This window comes from Tachysurus vachellii, chromosome 24 (assembly GCF_030014155.1).
Source record: "Tachysurus vachellii isolate PV-2020 chromosome 24, HZAU_Pvac_v1, whole genome shotgun sequence".
Classification (NCBI taxonomy): Eukaryota; Metazoa; Chordata; class Actinopteri; order Siluriformes; family Bagridae; genus Tachysurus; species Tachysurus vachellii.
This window is the reverse complement of record NC_083483.1, coordinates 9,557,956-9,578,907: the sequence shown is the minus strand read 5'-3', so window position 1 is coordinate 9,578,907 and position 20,952 is coordinate 9,557,956. Positions and strand designations below refer to the sequence as shown.

At 37.2% G+C, this 20,952-nt stretch overlaps 2 protein-coding genes across 3 annotated transcripts in view; one reads left to right on the top strand and one right to left on the bottom strand.

Moving 5' to 3' along the window:
- Window positions 1-2,217: 2,217 nt before the first annotated feature.
- Window positions 2,218-15,212, top strand: tmprss3b (transmembrane serine protease 3b). The gene is made up of 13 exons (XM_060859851.1): window positions 2,218-2,289; window positions 3,363-3,660; window positions 4,347-4,469; window positions 4,845-4,958; window positions 5,424-5,547; window positions 7,397-7,525; window positions 8,612-8,658; window positions 9,249-9,414; window positions 10,057-10,226; window positions 10,500-10,595; window positions 11,514-11,641; window positions 12,166-12,315; window positions 14,587-15,212. The coding sequence occupies exons 1-13, from the start codon at window positions 2,218-2,220 to the stop codon at window positions 14,608-14,610; spliced, it is 1,641 nt and encodes a 546-aa protein (XP_060715834.1). The 3' UTR covers window positions 14,611-15,212.
- A 377-nt stretch (window positions 15,213-15,589) lies between these two features.
- The window catches only part of pknox1.2 (pbx/knotted 1 homeobox 1.2), a 16,812-nt gene continuing 11,449 nt past the window's right edge, over window positions 15,590-20,952 (bottom strand). For both annotated transcript variants that reach the window (XM_060859911.1, XM_060859912.1), the window contains exons 9-11: window positions 19,886-19,962; window positions 19,325-19,488; window positions 15,590-18,867 (exon numbers count right to left, since the gene is read on the bottom strand). In XM_060859911.1, coding sequence (XP_060715894.1) covers window positions 18,668-18,867; window positions 19,325-19,488; window positions 19,886-19,962 — 441 coding nt within the window. In that variant the 3' untranslated portion in view covers window positions 15,590-18,667. The remainder of the gene's footprint in view (window positions 18,868-19,324; window positions 19,489-19,885; window positions 19,963-20,952) is intronic.

Sequence of the window (20,952 nt, the reverse complement as noted above, 5' to 3'; positions counted from 1 at the left end):
CGCTAACCACCACGGTGAGCAGAAGGTTTTGAGGTGGTTGGGGTACAACCACAGAAGACTACAATGGGTTCTGCTATTGTCAGCCAATAAGTCAAGTCAAAGTCAAGAATCTTTTATTGTCATTTCAACCATATATATCAAAAGCAGTACATAGTAAAATGAGACAATGGTTTTCCAGGACCTACTGTAGATTCAATAACAGGAGCCTGAGGATACAGTGGGCACAGGTTCACCAACCATGGGCATTAAAAGAATGTAAAAATACCATAGGTTCCTGTTAAATCGTCCAGTTAGTGTAAATGCTCACTCAAAGAAACTCAGAGAAAAACAATGGTCCACCAACATACATAATATATGATATTTCTCTATAATTCAGAGAAGTCAGTCACTATATTCACAAACAATCCTGCTTTAAATGCGCCACCCCAGTGATAAAACATTTCTAACATAAAACCACTTTAATACATTTTGGAGAGTGTGGTGTGTACCATAGGAGCACAGCATTATAAGTACACTGAATGAAGTGGCACTTAAAATGAGATCAAGTGAACAAAACTCATTAGCAGGATCGAAAACATATTGCAGCTGCATGCTTTGAACGTTTCTCTCTGACAGCTGAGTCACAACAGTTGAGTCACTTCTGAGCAAACACACTGTTACTATCCTTCATAACCCACCTTGGTACACTGTCTACTGTAATGTACTGATTTTTATGATGTGTTATGCGCTCTCTCTCTCTCTCTCTCTCTCTCTCTCTCTCTCTCTCTCTCTCTCTCTCTCTCTGTCTCTGGTCGTGACTGCAGAAGAAGTGGATTAGAGCTACACAGAAGTCAGATGGCACACACAGGCTGGTGAATCATCGAGGCTCAGCACAAAAGCCACTTCAACGTCACACAGAGAGACGGGGGAGGTCATCATGACAACATGCCTAGGGCGAGAAGGAGCAGGGATTTAGTGACACCTTCGGGTCAGTTCCTTTCATTACATACATACATACAATATCACTTTATTCAGAACATCACTTCACCTGTTTATTCATGAAATGATTTAATCAGCAAAATGTGATATCAGTGATTCTGACTCTGGCATGACTGTTGAGTATCAGACGAGCTGAGTATTACTGTAACTGCTGATCTCCCTGGATTGGATTGTCCAATAAAACACCTTTGGCACATGGTCGAGCGGATGATTCACATTAAAATGCACCTGGAAAGAAAATGCAGGGATTGCGTGATGTTATCATTTTCGACATGGACCAGAATCTCAATCTCTTGTTTTAAGAGGACTTATAAAACAATGTTTTCTAAGAGGTTGACATTAAACGCTGTGTAAAACTGTAACACAAGAACCAACAAAATACCTTATAATAGCTATCATGTTACAGTAGTTCTTCCAAATCTAACATTTAATAAGCTCAATTGGTCTACATTTACACATATTAATGGAACTCAGTTGCCCTTAGTGAGATTTGAGTCAACAGTTTTTCAGTTTTTCTCACTGCAGGTAAACTTAATCTCACATACAGTACATATTGACGGAGTATGATAAACATTAGGTTTAGAAAAATAGTGCAATTTTCTATTAAGAGGATTTCTCTGAGCCAGGTTTACTTTTTTATAAGCAAACTAAGCATATATATCCATTTCCTATACCCTTATCATTTTATATTAGAACAAGTCTCTTCATTAATTTTTTAAAGCTAATGTCAACATGACTGCTGCTACACAGGAATAAATAAGGTTTTAAAAGGCACGAACTTTGGCCTCGTGTGCTGACCTTTTCATGCTTGGCCTCTCTCGCTGGCAGGAGGCTGGTGTTCAGCTCCATCTGTATCTGCTCTGATGTAACTGGAGTAACGTAGGCAACACATTGCCAGGAGATCTGATCCACAGCTGTACCGGCATTATAGAGCGCTGCTCACTTGATCAAATGTCTCATTGTGTTACGGAAGAGGTGTGGAGAGAGAGATGAGAGAGAGAGAGAGAGAGAGAGAGAGAGAGAGAGAGAGTTTTTATGTATTTGCAACTTGTGTGTTTTAGCAACATGACAATGTTTTGGATCGAGAAAAAAACGGCTTATCCAAAAGCCGTATCCATTTAATTCATTTACTAATTGACCTTTCCTCGATCAGCTCGTTAGAGATATTGTGGTCATTGTGAACTATTCATGGCATCCATGGACAGCATCAATTACTGAGGGACAGAGATGAGTGAAATGATGGCTTACCTTGAAAAGAAAACAGGAGAACAACAGCAGCCTGAAACCAAGGGAGAAAACACCATGGGAAAGGTTAGTAAGCTTTTTCTGAGTGTTTGTAAGTGCTATTCTCTATCCTTACATGTCTCTTGCCAAATTTTGGCAAGAATAGAATATTTTAAAATATTGTAAAAATGAGTATAATTTAGGATAAAATGTAATTAGGAAAACCAAAATAAACTTACATTTTAATTCATGATCATTACACACCAACTTGCACATTGGTACTGTACATGTTCATGTCAGACCAAAGGCTCATGGGTAAAGCTTACTTGATAAAGGCCCTTACTTTTTTTTAACTTGGTACTCATTATTGATCTATTTACTAACTAACTATCTAGTTTGTATTAACAAAAAAACACAAAAGAATACGAAATCTTGAGTGTGATTGTTTCTGTAATTGCTAAAATTCAGAATTGTGTGGATTTCAGTATTTAAACACACTGAACAGATTGTTATCTTTTTAACACTACTGTGCTGTTGAATGGAAGGTTTTGATTCATTTCCTATAACAGCAGCTCTGAAATTATTTCTAGCTGTAATTCAAATTGTAGGTTTATTTTAATGCATTATTTTGAATATGTTAAGTATAATAACAGCTTACATGTAAACTGGATAAAAAAAATATGTGTTCTTATTAATATAGTGACGTTTTCTGTGAGGAAATGTTTATTTTTTAATTTTGGAATGAGTCTCCAGTGTCAGTGCTTTGTAAAAGCCAGAGGTTTTTTGTTTTTTTTTATCTCAATAAGTTCTCTCGAAACAAGCTGTGTAGGGTTTTTTCTTCAAGAAAGGGAAAATAAGCTTGTGAGGGAACAACTTTTTTATACCTTCTTCAGTGTAAGTGTAATAATAATTGTAATAACTGTATATTGTTAGATTGTCATTTATAGCTTATTTTTATAGCAGAGCTGCCTTAAAAAAAAGAAGAACCTGTAAGAACCTTGGTCTCTGAGCAGCTGTGTGTGTGTGTGTGTGTGTGTGTGTGTGTGTGTGTGTGTGTGTGTGTGTTTTGCCCATTATGAGGACATTTTATAAAATATGTAGTAGTTGATGGTTTTCAGTCTTATTGCTTGCCATCAATACATGCTCCTATTCAAATTCAGATTTCTTTTAAGGAGGAGGTAGAATCAGGTCACTTTGAAGCAGATACAAATAGTGAGGATCTCCCGAACATCAGTACCCCCAGCGTGATCAGTGTGAGCCCCTTCAGCAGTTCAGCAGGCGGCCGGGACACTTCCAGACATCCGCAGTATTTCGACTCCAACACCCAAGACCCACATGTGCCCATTGGCTGGCCTGCTGAGGCATCAAATTCACTCCCCATCTACAAACAACACACCATAAAGACGTCTTATAATTCACACAGGACGTCCATTATTAAAGTGCGGCCCTTCATCCATGGTATGTAAAGCTGTTTAAGTATGTTTTGTATTGCAGTTCTATATTCGTATACTGTAGGTACATATAGACAATGAGAGTTTCATAATATACCAGGAGTAAATCTTGTCGCAATTAACAAATTAAATACAATAGAATAAAATCTAAAATCTAAAAATATTAGGTTTTTAAATGACAAAAAATTATATGTATGTATATATATATATATATATATATATATATATATATATATATATATATATATATATATATATATATGTATATATATATATAGAGAGAGAGAGAGAGAGAGAGAGAGAGAGAGAGCTTTTGTCTATTACAATTAATTTTCTACCTTCAACTCAAGTACAGTATATTTGACATGTTTAACTTAATCCCTAATTTCTATTTCTTAGGTTATGAGTCAGGCAGTATTTAATCATTGCAAACTATAAATAACTATATAATTAAGCAACAAATACAATATGACAGTATTATACTTACAAAGTGTTAACAGCAGTATTATTACTAGTCAGTTAACCCATAGTGCTTATTCTATTGATGTGTTGAATTATTAACACTTCAGTATTAAACTGTGCTGTTTCCTATTATATGAATCTTTTTAATGACACATTCTAATCTACATTTCCATGTAAGAGTATCAGGCATATTTAATTTGGTGATCTCTTCATTTTTTAATCTCTCTGAAGGAGAAAACCTATCAGACTCTCGGCCTGTGTGCTGGCCAGTCGTACCACGCAAGCAGCTGATACTACTGATGATCATTTGTTTGTTAATCGGAGTGACTCTGGTTCTAGGAATCGGTCTGGGAGGTGAGTGTGTGTGTGTCTTAGTGTCATGACTTCCCGGTGTAAGACACACTTCAGTGTCTTAGCACTGTAAATATTTAATAACATACAGCTTGTGATTAAGCAGAATTGTCTGACACCTTAGGGGCATACTGAATTTATTTATGTATTTATTTTTAAAAAGTGATAATTAAAATCAGCATAATTATCTTAAATCCTATTTATTGTGTCCTTATTAATTCTGTATATATATATATATATATATATATATATATATATATATATATATATATATATATATATTTATATATATATATATATATATATATATATATGTGTGTGTGTGTGTGTGTGTATAATACTTATATATTCTTATATATTATTCTTCATTTTTTACAGTGGGTTTGAATTGCTCTGGAAAATTCCGCTGTGTTTCTACGGCATGTATCAGTCGATCTGCTGTCTGTGACGGAGTTAAAGACTGTAGAGAGGGAGAAGATGAACTCAACTGTGGTGAGAGTACACACACACACACCCACACACACACAAACACACACACACACACACACACACACACACACACACACACACACACTAAATTAGGTGAAGTTTACAATGTTTAAGCTTTTCCCAGTTTGATAGTAGAACAGTAAGTAGTATTTTAAATTGTTTCTTAATGCATTTACTTCTAATGCTCCACAGATACATATCTTTATGACACTAACTTGCATGAGCTATTAGTAAAAACTCTGTATTTAGGTGTTATTTAGTCCTCATCTTGTATGGCTTGTTTTGGGGGTGTGGCTTTGGGGGCAATGCTGGTGTAATGAACGTTATTATTATTATTATTACTTTCCACCAAAATTATTTTCTATAACTTTAACCACAATAATATATTAGAAGTGTATAGAGTCATGCAGGAAGCCTCATAGTTGCTGTCTTTTAATTACCATCATATTTCATCTCTATTTTCGTTAGTGCGAGTGAGTGGGAGACACTCCGTCCTGCAGATTCACAGTAGGGGCATATGGAGCTCCGTGTGCTGGGAGAACTGGAGCGCCAATCTGGGATTCTCTGCCTGCAAACAGCTCGGCTACAACAGGTGCAGGAGCACATGTCAACTAGTACAAGCCAGTGGTTCCAAATGTAGACAACTATGTACCACTGAGTTTAGAGTTTCCCACATGTAGCCTTTTCCTGAAAATATTATTTAGCAGAAACCTTTATTTAAAGCAACATAAAATCATTCTGAGATCGAGGGCCTTGGTACAGTTAGGGGCAGATTTGTAAATCTTGGGTCTCTGGTCAAGAAAAATTGCAGGGTCGTTGTCTGTCACATCCCACAATCCAACAAATGTATAATAAAAGTGCATACATTATTCCTCCATTGTGAGTTCTGGTATTCTGCATAAGGCAGTATTAGTTTTTCTTGCTTTTTTCTTTACAAACTCATCCCTCAAATTAGTCAAATTGAGCTTTTTCAGATTCAGTGGCAGGGATGTATTCTCTGGCTCAATTTTATAAGGTTTGTTTTATAGGTTATGGGTTCATGGTCATCCGAATTTATCCACTCTTTCATCGTTTATCTAACTGAGAGTACAAACTCACCGCTTATTGGTCACTCATTCAGACCCATACAGCAAAAACAGTTGAATTATTTAGAATTTATTTGATTCTGTGAGAGATCAATTTCTGTGTATCTTATGTGCAACAACACAATGAACAAGTCCTCACATCATATATATGCTTGCCAAAGGCCCCCTAGTGGCCAGGAGCCAAGACATGAGCTCAGACACTGAGACCAGCACTGGCTGTCTGACATTATTGAGATTTAGTAACAATCTTTCAAGTACCGGCTCAGACCCATAGGCACTGACCCACCATTTATTTAACTATAATTGTTCCAAATAATACAACAAACCTCTTTGTGCAATTTCAGTTCAAGTGTTTTTTTTTACCATTTGGGACTATCATGAAATCTGATACAAAAGGAACAAGCCCCTGAACAATATCAATCTGATAAGGGGTTTAAAAGTTAAGCAGTGATAAGACGATGCTTAACACACAAAGCTGCCATGTTCTTGCAGTTCCCATGGTGATGTTCTCGTTCAGATTCTTCTTCCTGGATGACAAACCATCCAGTCACACATTTAAACATGAGGAGAACATCATTTAGTCACCATTTATTCTGTAAAAAGGTACAGATAAAATGTTTACAGTTAAAACTATACTTATTATTTAAGTATTACATCAACATCAATGTTCCGTTTATTGTTCATTGTTAATTCTAACCATCTGGAGAAAAAAACAGTCAGAGGAAGGATTTCCTGCTGAGTCTTCATTCCTTCAAACGTTTCTATATAGATCAGACGAGGGATTCCTATTTTACTGCCTTATCCTCCTGTGGTTTCCTTCTGTGTGTCTTGGATTTTGTGTGTGTGTGTGTGTGTGTGTGTGTGGTTTCCCCCCTTCTACCTCATGTGGGTGTAACAATCACTTCTTCCCCAAAGTCCCTATTAACCGCTTTATTAATCCTATTAAAATCAGTCTGCCATTAAATGAAGGAGAAAATCATCGCAAACACATCCACATCAGAATTAGGTCAAAATGTTCCCTTTTTTTTTACTGACACCATTTCTGTTCTTTTTTTTCCATTTAACAATGCAGCCACAGTTCACTGCTTTTACTCTGCAGGCAGGCGTTGGGGCTCAAACACGAGCGAAAAGTTTATGAGCTTCCGATTGAAGCTCAAATCAAGATTAATTACAGTGCCCAAAGACAGCTGCTCATGATCACACAACTAATGAGAGTGACTGAATTGTTGTGAATTTTTTAATTGCGTGTGTCAATCACAATGCAGTCAGATAGCGTTATACAGCATGTAGCTGAGTGTGTGTTTTCTTCATATGCTGTCTATACATATTCATAAATAACCCTCTGTCCTTTTGCAGTTATGTGAACTCCACTTCGATCCCTCTCTCTTCTGTCGAGTCAGCCTTCAAGAAAAACATAGTGATGATCAGTTCCCGCTTTCCGATTCATTATCAAACCTTCAAAATTCACAACAGCTCTTTCCTCAGGTATGCGCAACCTAGCACGTCTTTCAACATAACCCTGCCTGTGGATATGTTTACACAAGCATTAACTCCACTTAAACATGCTTAAAATATGAGTTTTAAGGAACAGCTAAAGATAACCTTCGATGTTAAATGTTTTTCCAAAGCCACACTAGTGGTCTACACTACTGGTGGAGGGTCAATCAATTATATTGTCTCTTATAAAGCTGCAAAATATTACAAATTTGATCTTTCTGGGTTTTTTTTAAATAGATAAAAGAGCATAGCACCTTGCCTTGCTAGCTAGCATCCATGCAGACTAGCTTCGATGGAAAAATGAAGGGCATCAAACCTAATCCCATTTATATGTACTGTACATCATAATCGCTTCATAAACACGTAAAACGCTTCATAAACACGTAAAACAATTTTGCTCAAATTAAAAAAAAATATTTCGGATAGAAATGAGTCACTCAAGTTTTAACCTCATGGACTGTTTATAAACAGGTTGCTAGTTCTTTAATTCCTAAGATATGGATATATATCTTTTTCTTTATATATACAAACATTGTATCTTTATAGATAAATAGATAAAGACATTAGATATAAACATATAAACACAATTCTAAAAAAAAATTGTGGTATATATATATATTTATATATTATAGGGTAGCACAGGGTTGTAACCGAATATGAATACTAGTAGAAATTACTACAAATTTTTGTTTCAGATACAAACAAACACAATAAGTGCATGAAATGGATTTCAAAAACATTCCTGCACAAATTTCTAATTGAGGCTTATTATGGACTTGAGGTAGCTGAGGTTGAGGATCTCCCAGAGCCAGAAATCAGACACCAGCTGATAGAGCTGGCATTTCCACCTCAAGGCTTTTCCTGTGTTTTCTAGTGTTTACTGTCAGTGTAGTAATGCTCATATTTATTTACAAAAACACTCTTTTGGTCTAGAACATTACAGGATTACATCTGAATACAGATAGAAACAGATACAGAGTGTCATTGTGTTTCTCCCATAATACGCCTGCTGTGAATGTTTTTTTAATTACTATAAAAATCTGTTTTGTCAAAAATAATCTACTGTTTCTCCAGGAAGGTTCAGTGCGTTTCCGGGTTGGTCACAGTACTCAAGTGTATAGGTGAGCTAAGTGTGTGTTTGTGTCTTTAGTGCTGCTTGATAAACTGTGCTTAAGCCCCCTTTAACAGCTACGTTACAAATGTAGGTGTTCATTTTAAATGAGTACAAATTATTCAGTAACTACTGTACTAAATAAATATTATTAGTTAATTATTAGCACACACGGGGGCACGGTGGCTTAATGGTTAGCACGTTCGCCTCACACCTCCAGGGTCGGGGTTCGATTCCCGCCTCCACCTTGTGTGTGTGGAGTTTGCATGTTCTCCCCGTGCCTCGGGGGTTTCCTCCGGGTACTCCGGTTTCCTCCCCCGGTCCAAAGACATGCATGGTAGGTTGATTGGAATCTCTGGAAAAAAAATTGTCCCTAGTGTGTGAGTGAATGAGAGTGTGTGTGTGTGTGCCCTGCGATGGGTTGGCACTCCGTCCAGGGTGTATCCTGCCTTGATGCCCGATGACACCTGAGATAGGCACAGGCTCCCCGTGACCCGAGGTAGTTCGGATAAGCGGTAGAAGATGAATGAATGAATTATTAGCACACACTTTCAGACCTTCTACACCAAGACATGTTTTGCTATTATCCTGTCTGTGTAGAGTGTGGTGCAAGACCCAATTTCAGGACCCGGATTGTAGGGGGAAACATATCTCTCTCTGGTCAGTACCCATGGCAGGTTAGCTTGCAGTACCAGAACCAGTATCTCTGTGGAGGATCGCTAATAACCAACCAGTGGATAGTCACTGCTGCACACTGTGTGTATGGGTGAGCAAAACACACACAGTGAAACACACTTCTAACCCTTTAAAGTTTTATTATTTACTATGAACTATTTTGCGTAGACCTGCTGATGAATCCTGAGAGTTGAATACGTTTTAATGCATACAGTCTACCTGCTTGGAGTTTCATTACTGATAATGAATGAACAGTGTGACAAGTTATGTTACATTAAAATGAGAATACTTACTATACTATACTGGTAGAATCCAGACCCAAATGCAAGGATAACACAAAAAAAGGGATTTATTAAGAAAAGAAAAACACATGGAAAACAATACACAAAAACACAAGGACTCGGCAAACTACAAGCACAAGAGAACAGGTATATAGTACTGTATATAGAAGTACAATCATTGAGACACAAGGAACAGGTGTGCAGAGGTGGGAATGGATTAAGGAAGGGGCAAACATCCGTGATACACTGGTGTTCAGACAGGGAATATTCCAAGCCGTCCATGACAGTCTCATACACATCAATACTTCACACCATTGTTAGAAGATAGCATGGTTCCTCACTTCCACTCGCCACTCACATTTGCATTGTTGTCCATGTAGTTATTGAATAATTTCTGTTAGAGATTGAAACTATAAATGCAATCATTCCTTTCTTTTCTCTCTGTGTTCTAGCTTTGCTAATCCCTCTTTATGGACGGTTCGGGTGGGCCTCACAGACCAGCCTGTAAGTGGAGCAGCAGACCTCTCTGTGAAGAAGATCTTCTTCCATAGCACATATCATCCTGAAGGCCTTAGCTATGATATCGCACTCATTAAACTGATGCAGCCACTCACATTCAGTGGTGAGAACTCACTTCTCATTTTACATCCTGATTAAATTCCTAGTCTTGAATACTGTGCACTTAAAGTTCAGGATGCTTTCAGTTATTAACACAGCAAGCAGAAAGTTATTCAACAGAGTATTCTGTACAATCGATTTGTATCTGTTGTTTAATATTTCACCTGGTAGAAGGAGTCGATACTTTCCCATGCGGAACCTAATGAAAACTCCGGATGGTGAGATGTTGGAGTCAGGTGCAGTACTTGATGGGAAATGTTTACTTCTCTCCTCTCAGGTCAAGTACAACCCATCTGTCTGCCTAACTATGATGAAGGGTTCAGTTCAGGATCCATGTGCTGGATATCAGGATGGGGAGCCACAAACACAAGCGGTGAGCTTTAGTATTTAGTATTAAATTAGTATTAGTATTTCAATATAAGGACAGTGTAAGGAAATAGTGCTAGGATTCTTTCTAGGAAGCAACAAAAGAAGCAGGTGAGGATATCACTGACAGAAAGATTCAAATAAATGATAAATGATAAAGGAAACTTATCTCACCTACATAAATATTAGTGCTTATTTCTTAATCAATGTCATACAGTCTTGGTGATGTACAACTTACTATAGTCTAAAACCTTTATGTGGAGGCAGCCATGTTGAAGAAATCAGACCAAAACACAGTCTAGCACTACTGTACTTAAAACCTGGATGTCATGTCATTTAAAGCAAGTACTTTTTTCTACTTTCACCTCTACTTTCCACCTAACTCTATCCTCTGCATCTTTTACTCTCGTACCAATTAACTTCATGTACTTTTTCAACACATCCATATATCTCCTCTTTGTCCTTCCACTTGACCTCTTACCTGGCAGCTCCATCTCCAACATCCTTCTACCAATATAACCATCTCCCTCCTCTGTACATGTCCAAACCATCTCTATCTAGTCTCTCTGACCTTGTCCCCAAAACAGCCAACCTGAGCTGTCCCTCTGATGTGCTCGTTCCTAATCCTATATTTAAAGCAAGTATATAAAGTAGATTTTCTGCACATACAGTGCATGTCTTTACCTAAAATATTTTGCTGAGATAATCTTTATCTTCATTAACCTAATACAAGTGAATGTTGGACACCAAATCTGTTTTGTTTGCTTGACTAAATTTGGAGTAAATGGAAAATTGTGTGAATGTGACTTTTTTCTTCTAAATCATACAAAAAAGCTATTTGTTGGCTTTTAATTATATCAAATCTAATTAACAAGAAAATCAAGGTGGGCATTAGGTGTTTAAACCTCTTTATGTATGTGTACAGGAGCGGTGAGTGTGTCTCTACACTCTGCACTGGTTCCTCTCCTCTCTATTCGAGAGTGTAGAATCCCGGGACTTTCACCATGGAATATCTGTGCTGGCTATCTGACAGGTGGAACCGGCACATGCCAGGTACGATGCGTGCATGAGAGGTGGTGATAATAACAGAGATAAGCACAACTGATACTGTCTCTGATATATACTGAGGCATATATCTTGCATAGGACACATTTAAAGACAATATACAGTACAATACAGATTTTTATTAGAATTAAATTAGATTAGAAAGTTTACTTTCTGAAAAAATAAAATTTGTAGGTCTCTAAAGAACGATCAAAATAATGGATGTTGCCATGCAGATACAGAAGCAACTGAGACAGTTTTCAGAAGAATTGCCATAGGTTCCTGAAGGTTCTTAAAATAACCAGTGGGTTTATTTAAAAAATCAGAAATTACAAATATACAGTCATTTTTTTTTTTTTTTTAATCATTTTTTGGGTCTTTGAAGTTTCATTTCATTACTTTTTAAGACATCTGTCATCTGTAAAAATTCTAGTCAGAGATTCTCTGGAAACATTTACATTTACAACACAGATTCACTGAAACATTTCTGTACAATGAATTAAAATGACTGATACCGATGTGCTTGGTGGTAGGGGGACAGCGGTGGTCCATTGGCCTGTCAAGCCTCGGTGTGGAAGCTGGTTGGAGCGGCGAGCTGGGTTCAGAGCTGCGGAAAAATGAACAACCCAGGAGTTTACACCAGTGTAACTTACGCTCTTCCATGGATACACCAGACCATGGAGGTAAGGCAGAAGTACAGTCTGAGCTCAACTTTATAGAACAGTAAAACCTGATACAGTATAAGATGAAGTAGAGCTACTGTTAACCACCCTAACGTTGACAATATTCCACTAACAGCATGACCCAATGTGTTTTATTCCACTTATACAACAATTAGCCAATGCTAAAAAAATTATTAAACAAATGACATCATAACTGATAGCATTTTATAGTTACATTTAATATGTGAAACATCTATGGAACAAGTTAGATCACATTTTTACTTATACTAGAGCATCTGTTAACAGCAATTCTTTCTCTAACCTTTTTTCTCATTAAATAATGAGAAAAAAAATACAATTTTGACCATTTCAAAGCAGTGGCACTGGAGACTCCTTCCAAAATGTAAAATTTCACCATAACAATGAGTATGAATGGGTTTTGTTGAATTGAAATGATTTTGTTAGGTACTGAATGGAATTCCGGGGGCACGGTGGCTTAGTGGTTAGCACGTTCGCCTCACACCTCCAGATTTGGGGGTTCGATTCCCGCCTCCGCCTTGTGTGTGTGGAGTTTGCATGTTTTCCCCGTGCCTCGGGGGTTTCCTCCGGGTACTCCGGTTTCCTCCCCCGGTCCAAAGACATGCATGGTAGGTTGATTGGCATCTCTGGAAAATTGTCCGTAGTGTGTGATTGCGTGAGTGAATGAGAGTGTGCCCTGCGATGGGTTGGCACTCCGTCCAGGGTGTATCCTGCCTTGATGCCCAATGATGCCTGAGATAGGCAAAGGCTCCCCGTGACCCGAGGTAGTTCGGATAAGCGGTAGAAAACGAATGAATGAATGAATGGAATTCAGGATTAAATCCTGAGCACACACTGAATCTGGACACAGATCTAATTAGTTTTTTATCTGCATAACATTTTTATTTCTGCTAAAATTTTGTTTCATACAGATGTTGTGATTAAAATTAAAATAAATAAATAAATAAATAAATTTTTATTGTACTATTACACCTCTATTACCTGAACAGAAGTGTCACACGTATTTCAAAAATACGGCCCGAGTGAACATATACTGTTATGCCATAACGATAAAACAGTTACAAAGAAAGTAACTTTTTTTAATAAACGAGCAACATGAGAACAGTAGCTAAGTGTTTGCCACAAGGCTGAAGAGACAGATGAATGCTGAACACACTCGTGGGTGTCTCAATGGCCTTGAATGAGCCAACTTGGACGGCAAGAGTTATTGCTGTCATTCATATGACGGCAACTGAAATCGATTCTCCTTCCCCTCTTCCAAATTTATCATGCTACTCGCTCCATGTCCCAGTTGGCTTGGCTGATGGTCTGGCTGACAGCTGCAGTTTAGTCACAACTCTTCCAAGCACAGATACTGACTTTTAATATGCTCAGTTAGTAGTGGCCACTGATAAACATCATAAACTTCAGAGATTTTGGGTCAACAACAAAAGTACATACCATTTTAAAAATAAATAGAAATGATAGGGTTGAGGAATAACACAAAATATAAAAATGTCAACCTTTAGCTTTAGGTAAAGAACCACTTTTTCTCAGTTTATGTTTTATAAACCTCTGACTGTAAGTGTGCTGATCCAGGATCTGCAATAATGTTTACTGTGTTAGTAATACTGTGTTTTTCCAACCAAACCACGTTCAACTTTATCTCCAGTGCATGAGCAATCACCATAAACACCCTTCATTATAGACTTTACACTAATTCATTTCTGCTGAAGTGAACATCACTTGGTCTTTATCCAGTCTCCAAAGTGCTGTTACGCTGAGGCTGTACTCGTGGAAGCCACAGATTCCTGTTCTTGGCTGACAGAAGTGGAACTGATGTGGTCCTTTATTGTGGTCCATCTGCCTCAAGGTTTCAGTGTGTCTTACGTTCTGAGACGCTTTTCTACTTTTACATTAAGAGCAGCTATCTGAGCTACCGTAGACTTCCTGTCAGATTAGAAATCAGTCACATGGTTAATATCAGCCCTACAGCACACTGGATTTTTATTTATTTATTTATTTTGCATCATTCCTGGGTGAAAATCCCAGAACAGCAGTTTCTGAAACACTTAAATGGACTGAAATGTTGAAGAACAAGCTGACCCAGCACTCATCTGCTGTATTTACAGCCTGCTTTAAGTTCAATTTTATCCATCACAAATTCAGTCCTTGATATTTGCAGACAATAGATACACTGAAACATGAAACACTCCCCAGACTAAAGCCTAAAAAATATGATGAATTATTACTTTAATCTTTATCTTTCCATAGGAAGAAGAGGAACGGACTGTTTGAGCATCATATCTGCACGGACCACTGAATACGACTCTACTTGAAAGCGTGCTAGTAATCTGAGGACTATTTTACACAATTGGTACACAAACTATACTGAGGAACAATCACACTTTTATATGGTTTATGAGCATAATACAGTAGCTGTGTTGCTCTGTGCTGTGGGTTAGCATTAGCACAAGTTTAAGCTACTGAAACTGTCTGAGAGGATAATGTGTTATATTTATATATTTATTTATGCATCCACAGATTTGTTCCTTTTTATATTTAAACTATTAAAATGACAGAACAAAAGGCAGGACCTTAAACACGTATCAGAAAAGAGACTGTCATAAATGTCATTATTAGCTACATCAGAGGATACTAGCTAATTAACAGATTGAAAGAGACAGTAGTCATAAATCAACATTAGGCTAAATTCACAGCACACATGCCAGAATTGAAACACTTTGTCTCAGTTATACGTGTTTCAGTCCACTCCAGCTACGTTACAGAAAAGTAAATATGATCATATTGTGCTACTGTGAGCTAAGAAGCCCTTCATAATTTAGGCAGAATTGGGCTAGTTATTATTTTATAACAGTTAATTAGCTTTCCAGGCAACTAAAACATAAAACTGATAAACATAAAACGAGCAAATTAAAATCTATTCATTAAAAATATACTAACCCTGAACCGTTAGCTGGCTAACCTCTATGCTAATTTATACTGATGACTAGCATTTCAGTAAACAGACAACATAAAGGTGATTATAGCTACTGTTATGAAATGGCAATATGGTGTCCTTACTCTGGCAGAAATATATTTTTTTATAGTATTTTCTAAAACAAGAAAAACATTTAATATATTTTTCCCTCAGAGGCTTAAATGTTTTTTTTTAATTAATTACTATGATTTTATCGGCATAGTAACAGCTGACAAGCAGATATGACGACTAATTTTTTGCAGGAATAAAACATCAAAAATAAACAATAAGCAAAGGTATTTTTACTCAATTATTGAGTTTATTATAAAACAGAGAAAGGCAAACATGAGCACTAGCGTGAAAAGCAGCTCGAGTAGCTTAAAAAGAGTTCAAATTTTAATTGAATATTTCACCTGAAAAATGTTTCTAATAATAAATGAAGGCTATTGGGGGGGGCGCATACTAGCGTCATGCCCATGTAATCATACTCATTCGTTGTTAGCCAAGTCCTGTTAGCATCATGTTAGCATATTCAGGTGAGGTGTTCGGTTTATAAAGCTCATAGGGAAACATGCAGCATGTGGAAACCCACCATGCAAAACTAAATGAAGTCAGATCAGTGCTGATTTTTTCACCACACACCAGCGATGGCTGAAAAAATTAAAACCACACCGTGATAAGAAAGCTTAAGAGAAAATTGGCAAAAAAAAAAAATATATATGAATCAAAATCCAGAAACGAGACAAGAGCGCATAGTTTAAAACGGGTGGATTTCAGGAGTGAAAATGTTAAGATTTGGCAAAATGCAGTCAAAAAACTACAACTACAACAACAACAACAAAAAATGTCGGCTACAGTTTTAACGAACGTGACGTGGAGCATACCAGGAGTGAAAGATTTATGAAATTCAAAACTGGCCGACTGTACTTTTTTTTTTCTTAATCATTTTTACATTGTGCAACTTCACACATTGTCTGTAGGCCTACATGTTTTCTACTGTAAAGTATAACAATGCTTGGAAATAATAGTGCTTTTATTTCTTTACAGCAATAAAGTACAAACCCATGCAATAAATCTTTACATACTCGAAACACGAATTGTCTCAGCTCAGTTGTGATGGAAAAACGTTTGTGGAGGCCAAAATGGCAACTTGTAAGTGTTCCATTGCACTTAATGGAGATAAATATAGAAATGATGATTGTGTTCTTAATCAAAGGCCTGATTACATCCAGATCTTATGGACTGTTTCTGATATGCATACGGAAAATGTTTTACCAGTTTCCTATTTTTAAATAATGTTTTATTAAAAAAATTCTGTTAAACCAATTGTGTTTTTAATCACACCTTTGTCGATTTTCCCTACGATCAGCACGTGAATAGACTTCTGCAGTATCGGGGCAAGAACCCGGAGCTGGTGGGTGTTTGAAGCACTTCCTATACTGAAATGTAGGACAAAGGAACTGACATAAAATAAAATAAAATAAGGCTTACATGAATTACATAATTCAATTTAATTATTTATATAATTATTATGGATTTTTTGTCAAGACAAATTTTTTTACTTGAGAAAGTGGAGGATTTATATCATAGGCTTATGGCATATCAGGTACAAAAATTAAAACTTATTTAAATAAAACTGTTATAAATTAAAAAAAAAAAAAGAAAAGAAAAGAAACAGAAGCATGTTCATGTTCACACTCTTTGCATGTTCATGCTCTTCTTTCTCTCCACAATTGTTCAGAATGTTTAATTAAAGGAGCCGTTTGTAATTTTTAAAAATGTTGTTAGACATAAATATTGTATCGTTTTAACGACAACTCATTAGAAATACTGGGATTAGAAATACTGCCATGCAAGAGATCCTAATATGTTCTTTCTTTAACGTTTACATTTTTTTAAATGAGCTCCGCCCGCTTTTTCTTTAAAGGGCAACCCACAAGAGTCACAATTCATTCATTCATGAATTCATTCATTCATCTTCTACCGCTTATCCGAACTACCTCGGGTCACGGGGAGTCACAATTCATTCATTGCTATTGCAATTCACCTCACAGGCAGCAGAGGGCTCTAAAATTGCACACAGCTCCTTTAAATAAATAATTCTTCCTTAAATGATGGCAGAAAGCTGAGTCAGAGGCTAAAGGATATAGATACGAGGAAGTATCAGAGTACTGGGTCGAATCTAATATTTCACTTAGGTTCACTTGGCCAGAAGCAGAATGTATTTATTTATTCATCTTCTTTGGACTTCATGAACTTGCTAAGAAGCTAGGATTTATTTGCTTGTTTTAAATCATGGATAAATACCCACTGAATAGCAAAGTAATAGTTAATATTTAACATAAAATGAATATAATTATAAGGACAAATCGACAATGGTGTGTAAAACAGAACCAATTGATTCACTGCCACTTTTAATGGGTGTTGGTTTTCCTACAGACTAAAGCTGTAGCAGAAGTGCTGGTCAGTTTAATTAAACAAAAGCAAGGCCAGTTTCATTTCTTAAAATAAAAGATGTACGGCCTTGTATTTATTTTTCTCCTACTTATGACTATAGCAAAAGCTCTTTCTTTGTATTAGCAGGTATTAAGCTTTATCAAAATTCCCCCAAAACTGGGCCATCATATCAAAAAAAGTGACTTTTTATCATCGCATCAACATAAATTGTCCTTTACCAAAAACACAGCAAAACTGAGCCGAAGCAAAGGGGCACCGATTTATCAGCAGTGTAAATATAAAAATAGTTTCTTCTTCTATGGTGCCTGAAAACAACACAAACACAGGCATGCAAGAGACACGATCTCATCCAAGGAGACGAGGAAAAGGAAAGCCAAATCATCCAGCATTTACCTATGCGTTCTCTTTTCTTTTCTTTTGGCTGTTTTCAACATGGCTGTTTACAGTAACATACTAAAAAGTGCATGAGGTTTCCTTTGTGCTGCTGAACAGACAAACAAATAACAAACAAACAAAAAAAAAAACAAGTTTTTGAAATGAAACCGATGCATATCCTCACTGTGCAAGAAACCCCAGACATGTTGTACGATTGTGCTTATCATTTGTGTGTCTGCGTGTGTGTGTCTGTGTGTGTACATGAACTGCATTTTTTTGGCTTGTGTGGCTTTGAGCCTTCCAATCGAATAATCATCAGGATGTTTGACAACCTGATTGTCCGTAATGTGACGTACAGTACGTGATCATGCACCTGACCGCACAGTGAGAAAATGTCATTTTCATCATGTCTTTTTCCTTCAGGGTTTTTTTTTTCGCTTTCTTAAACAATATCTCTAACAATATCTTTTAATGTGTCTCTCGACATCCCTGGCAGAGTGTGTGTGTGTGTGTGTGTTTATGTGTAAATCTGTTCTCTCAATCCTACAGTGAGTCGCTGGTTTCCAGACCTAGCCTGGTCATGTCAGAGTGGGATAGATTGTCCTCTTCATCTTCTTCATTGTCGTCTTCATCATCCTCGCTGTGGCCTCCCATCATCACTTGCTGCATGGCCAGCGTGGCTCCGTCAGACGACAGTGTCTGCAGCCCGTCCTCTCCTACCATGCTCACTGATACCATGGTACCTGAGCACATAAACACCAATAAAATTTTCTAATCAATATTAATCAAACTATGTGAACAGCAACAGGGCAAGTTAAAGGATCGGTTTGTAATTTTAGCTTCCTTTGTTACCTGTGAGTCAAACTGCGTATGCGTTATTACAATTTCCCCCTTCGATCCAAATGACTCTCTCTCATTTAAAAAAAAAACCCGATTCATTTCTTTTGGATTTCTTTCAAGGGAAGGAAAATTTCAGGGCCAGAAAAATATAAACTGTAGCATGATATGATATGAAACTAGCCATACCTACTGCATGGCAATATTGTGAGTCACAGCTTTTGTACAATTATATAAAAATTTTCTAAACACAAACTGCACCTTTAAACAATCAGTATTCCATGATTTTACATTTTAAATAAGCAACACCTTGTTAAATGTAAATATCACAGTGTTTATTTATAGCTATATGATTGAACATACCATCTTCCATGGTAACCTGTTGCTGGGAGACCGAGGATGCGAGGGAGTCTGGCCAGAAGCGCTGAAGTGGACGAGTCTGTGGTGTTTTCTTTTTGTTCTTGGGTGCCTCAGATGAGCTGGCGTCTAACATCGGCTGCAAGATTCGCCTTCGCGCGTTTATGAACCTGAGAAATGAGGGATGAATTTTTAATCAACCAAAAATGATCAGTGAGGAAACACCGGAATAATCTCAGTGCATCTTGTTGGGATTATAAACTAAGCCAAAGAGGAGAGGCATACGAATTTAATATGATAGAAATTTTTCTGTGAACAATTTATATCGGAATTGTCGTGTGGGTTTGATTTCTATGTTGTTTGTTTATAAAATATATAAATAAATGGGAGGAACTTTAATCCTTATCCTCAGATCACTGAAAAATCAGCCACCACAGGAATTAAATATATATATATATATATTCGAATGTTTAAGTTAAGGAATATCCAAATAGTCGTGGTTTAAGATTTGTGTTGCTTTATGATAAAACAGCGACTCTGTTCTTGTGTTCACTGATGTGGACTCACCAGTTGTTGACTTGCAGCAGGGTGAGATTAGTCTGCAGTGCAATCTGCTTCTTCTCCTCTTCTGTAGGATATGGATGCTGAAAGAGGATCGTTTCAAAACATTTAGAATAATGTAGTCAAGCTCAAAAGTGTGTGTTGTGATCATCTAAACACTCAGTGTGTGTTTAAACACACTGTGCTTGTTTTCAACATCATGTCTTCTCTTAATCCATCTTCTTCTTCCTCTTCTTCTTCTTCTTCTCCTCCATTTTTGGCTTTTCCTGTTATGGGTCACCACAGTGAATCATCTATTTCCACCTAACTCTATCCTCAGCATCCTCTACTCTCACACCAGTAGCTTCATGTCCTCATTTAACACATCCATATATCTCCTCTTTGTCCTTCCTCTTGACCTCTTACCTGGCAGCTCCATCTCCATCATCCTTCTACCAATATAACCATCTCCCTCCTCTGTACATGTCCAAACCATCTCAATCTAGTCTCTCTGACCTTGTCCCCAAACAGCCAACCTGAGCTGTCCCTCTGATGTGCTGGTTCCTAATCCTATCCATCCTCGTCATTCCTAAAGAGAACCTCAACATCCTCATCACTGCTACCTCCATCTCTGCCTCATGTCTTTTCCTCACTGCTACAGTCGCTACCCCATACAGCAGAGCTGCTCTCACTACTGTCTTGTACACCTTTCCTTTGATTCTTGCTGACACTTTTCTCCACTCACCCCAAACCGCCTGCACTCACCTCTTCACCTCACTCCCCATCACACTGGATGGTTGACCCCAAATACTTAAACTCGCATGTTTAAATTTGGATGCCCTTTCTGACGCAACCCTTTCTATTTCTCCAAACACAGAAACCACTGGCTTGCAACCCCTGTGGCTAGATTGTCTTCTCTTAATCCATATCATTCCTTATTATTTCCGCATCATTAAGTAAGTCAGAATTTACATTACAAAAATTGCGAAGGTAAAAAGGTAAGTGAAGGAAATTTCAGCAGCTGAACAGACCGTTGCAAACGGTGCGGACTGAATATTCCTAATGGGCTGCGTACCTGAAATTTTTGCCTCATT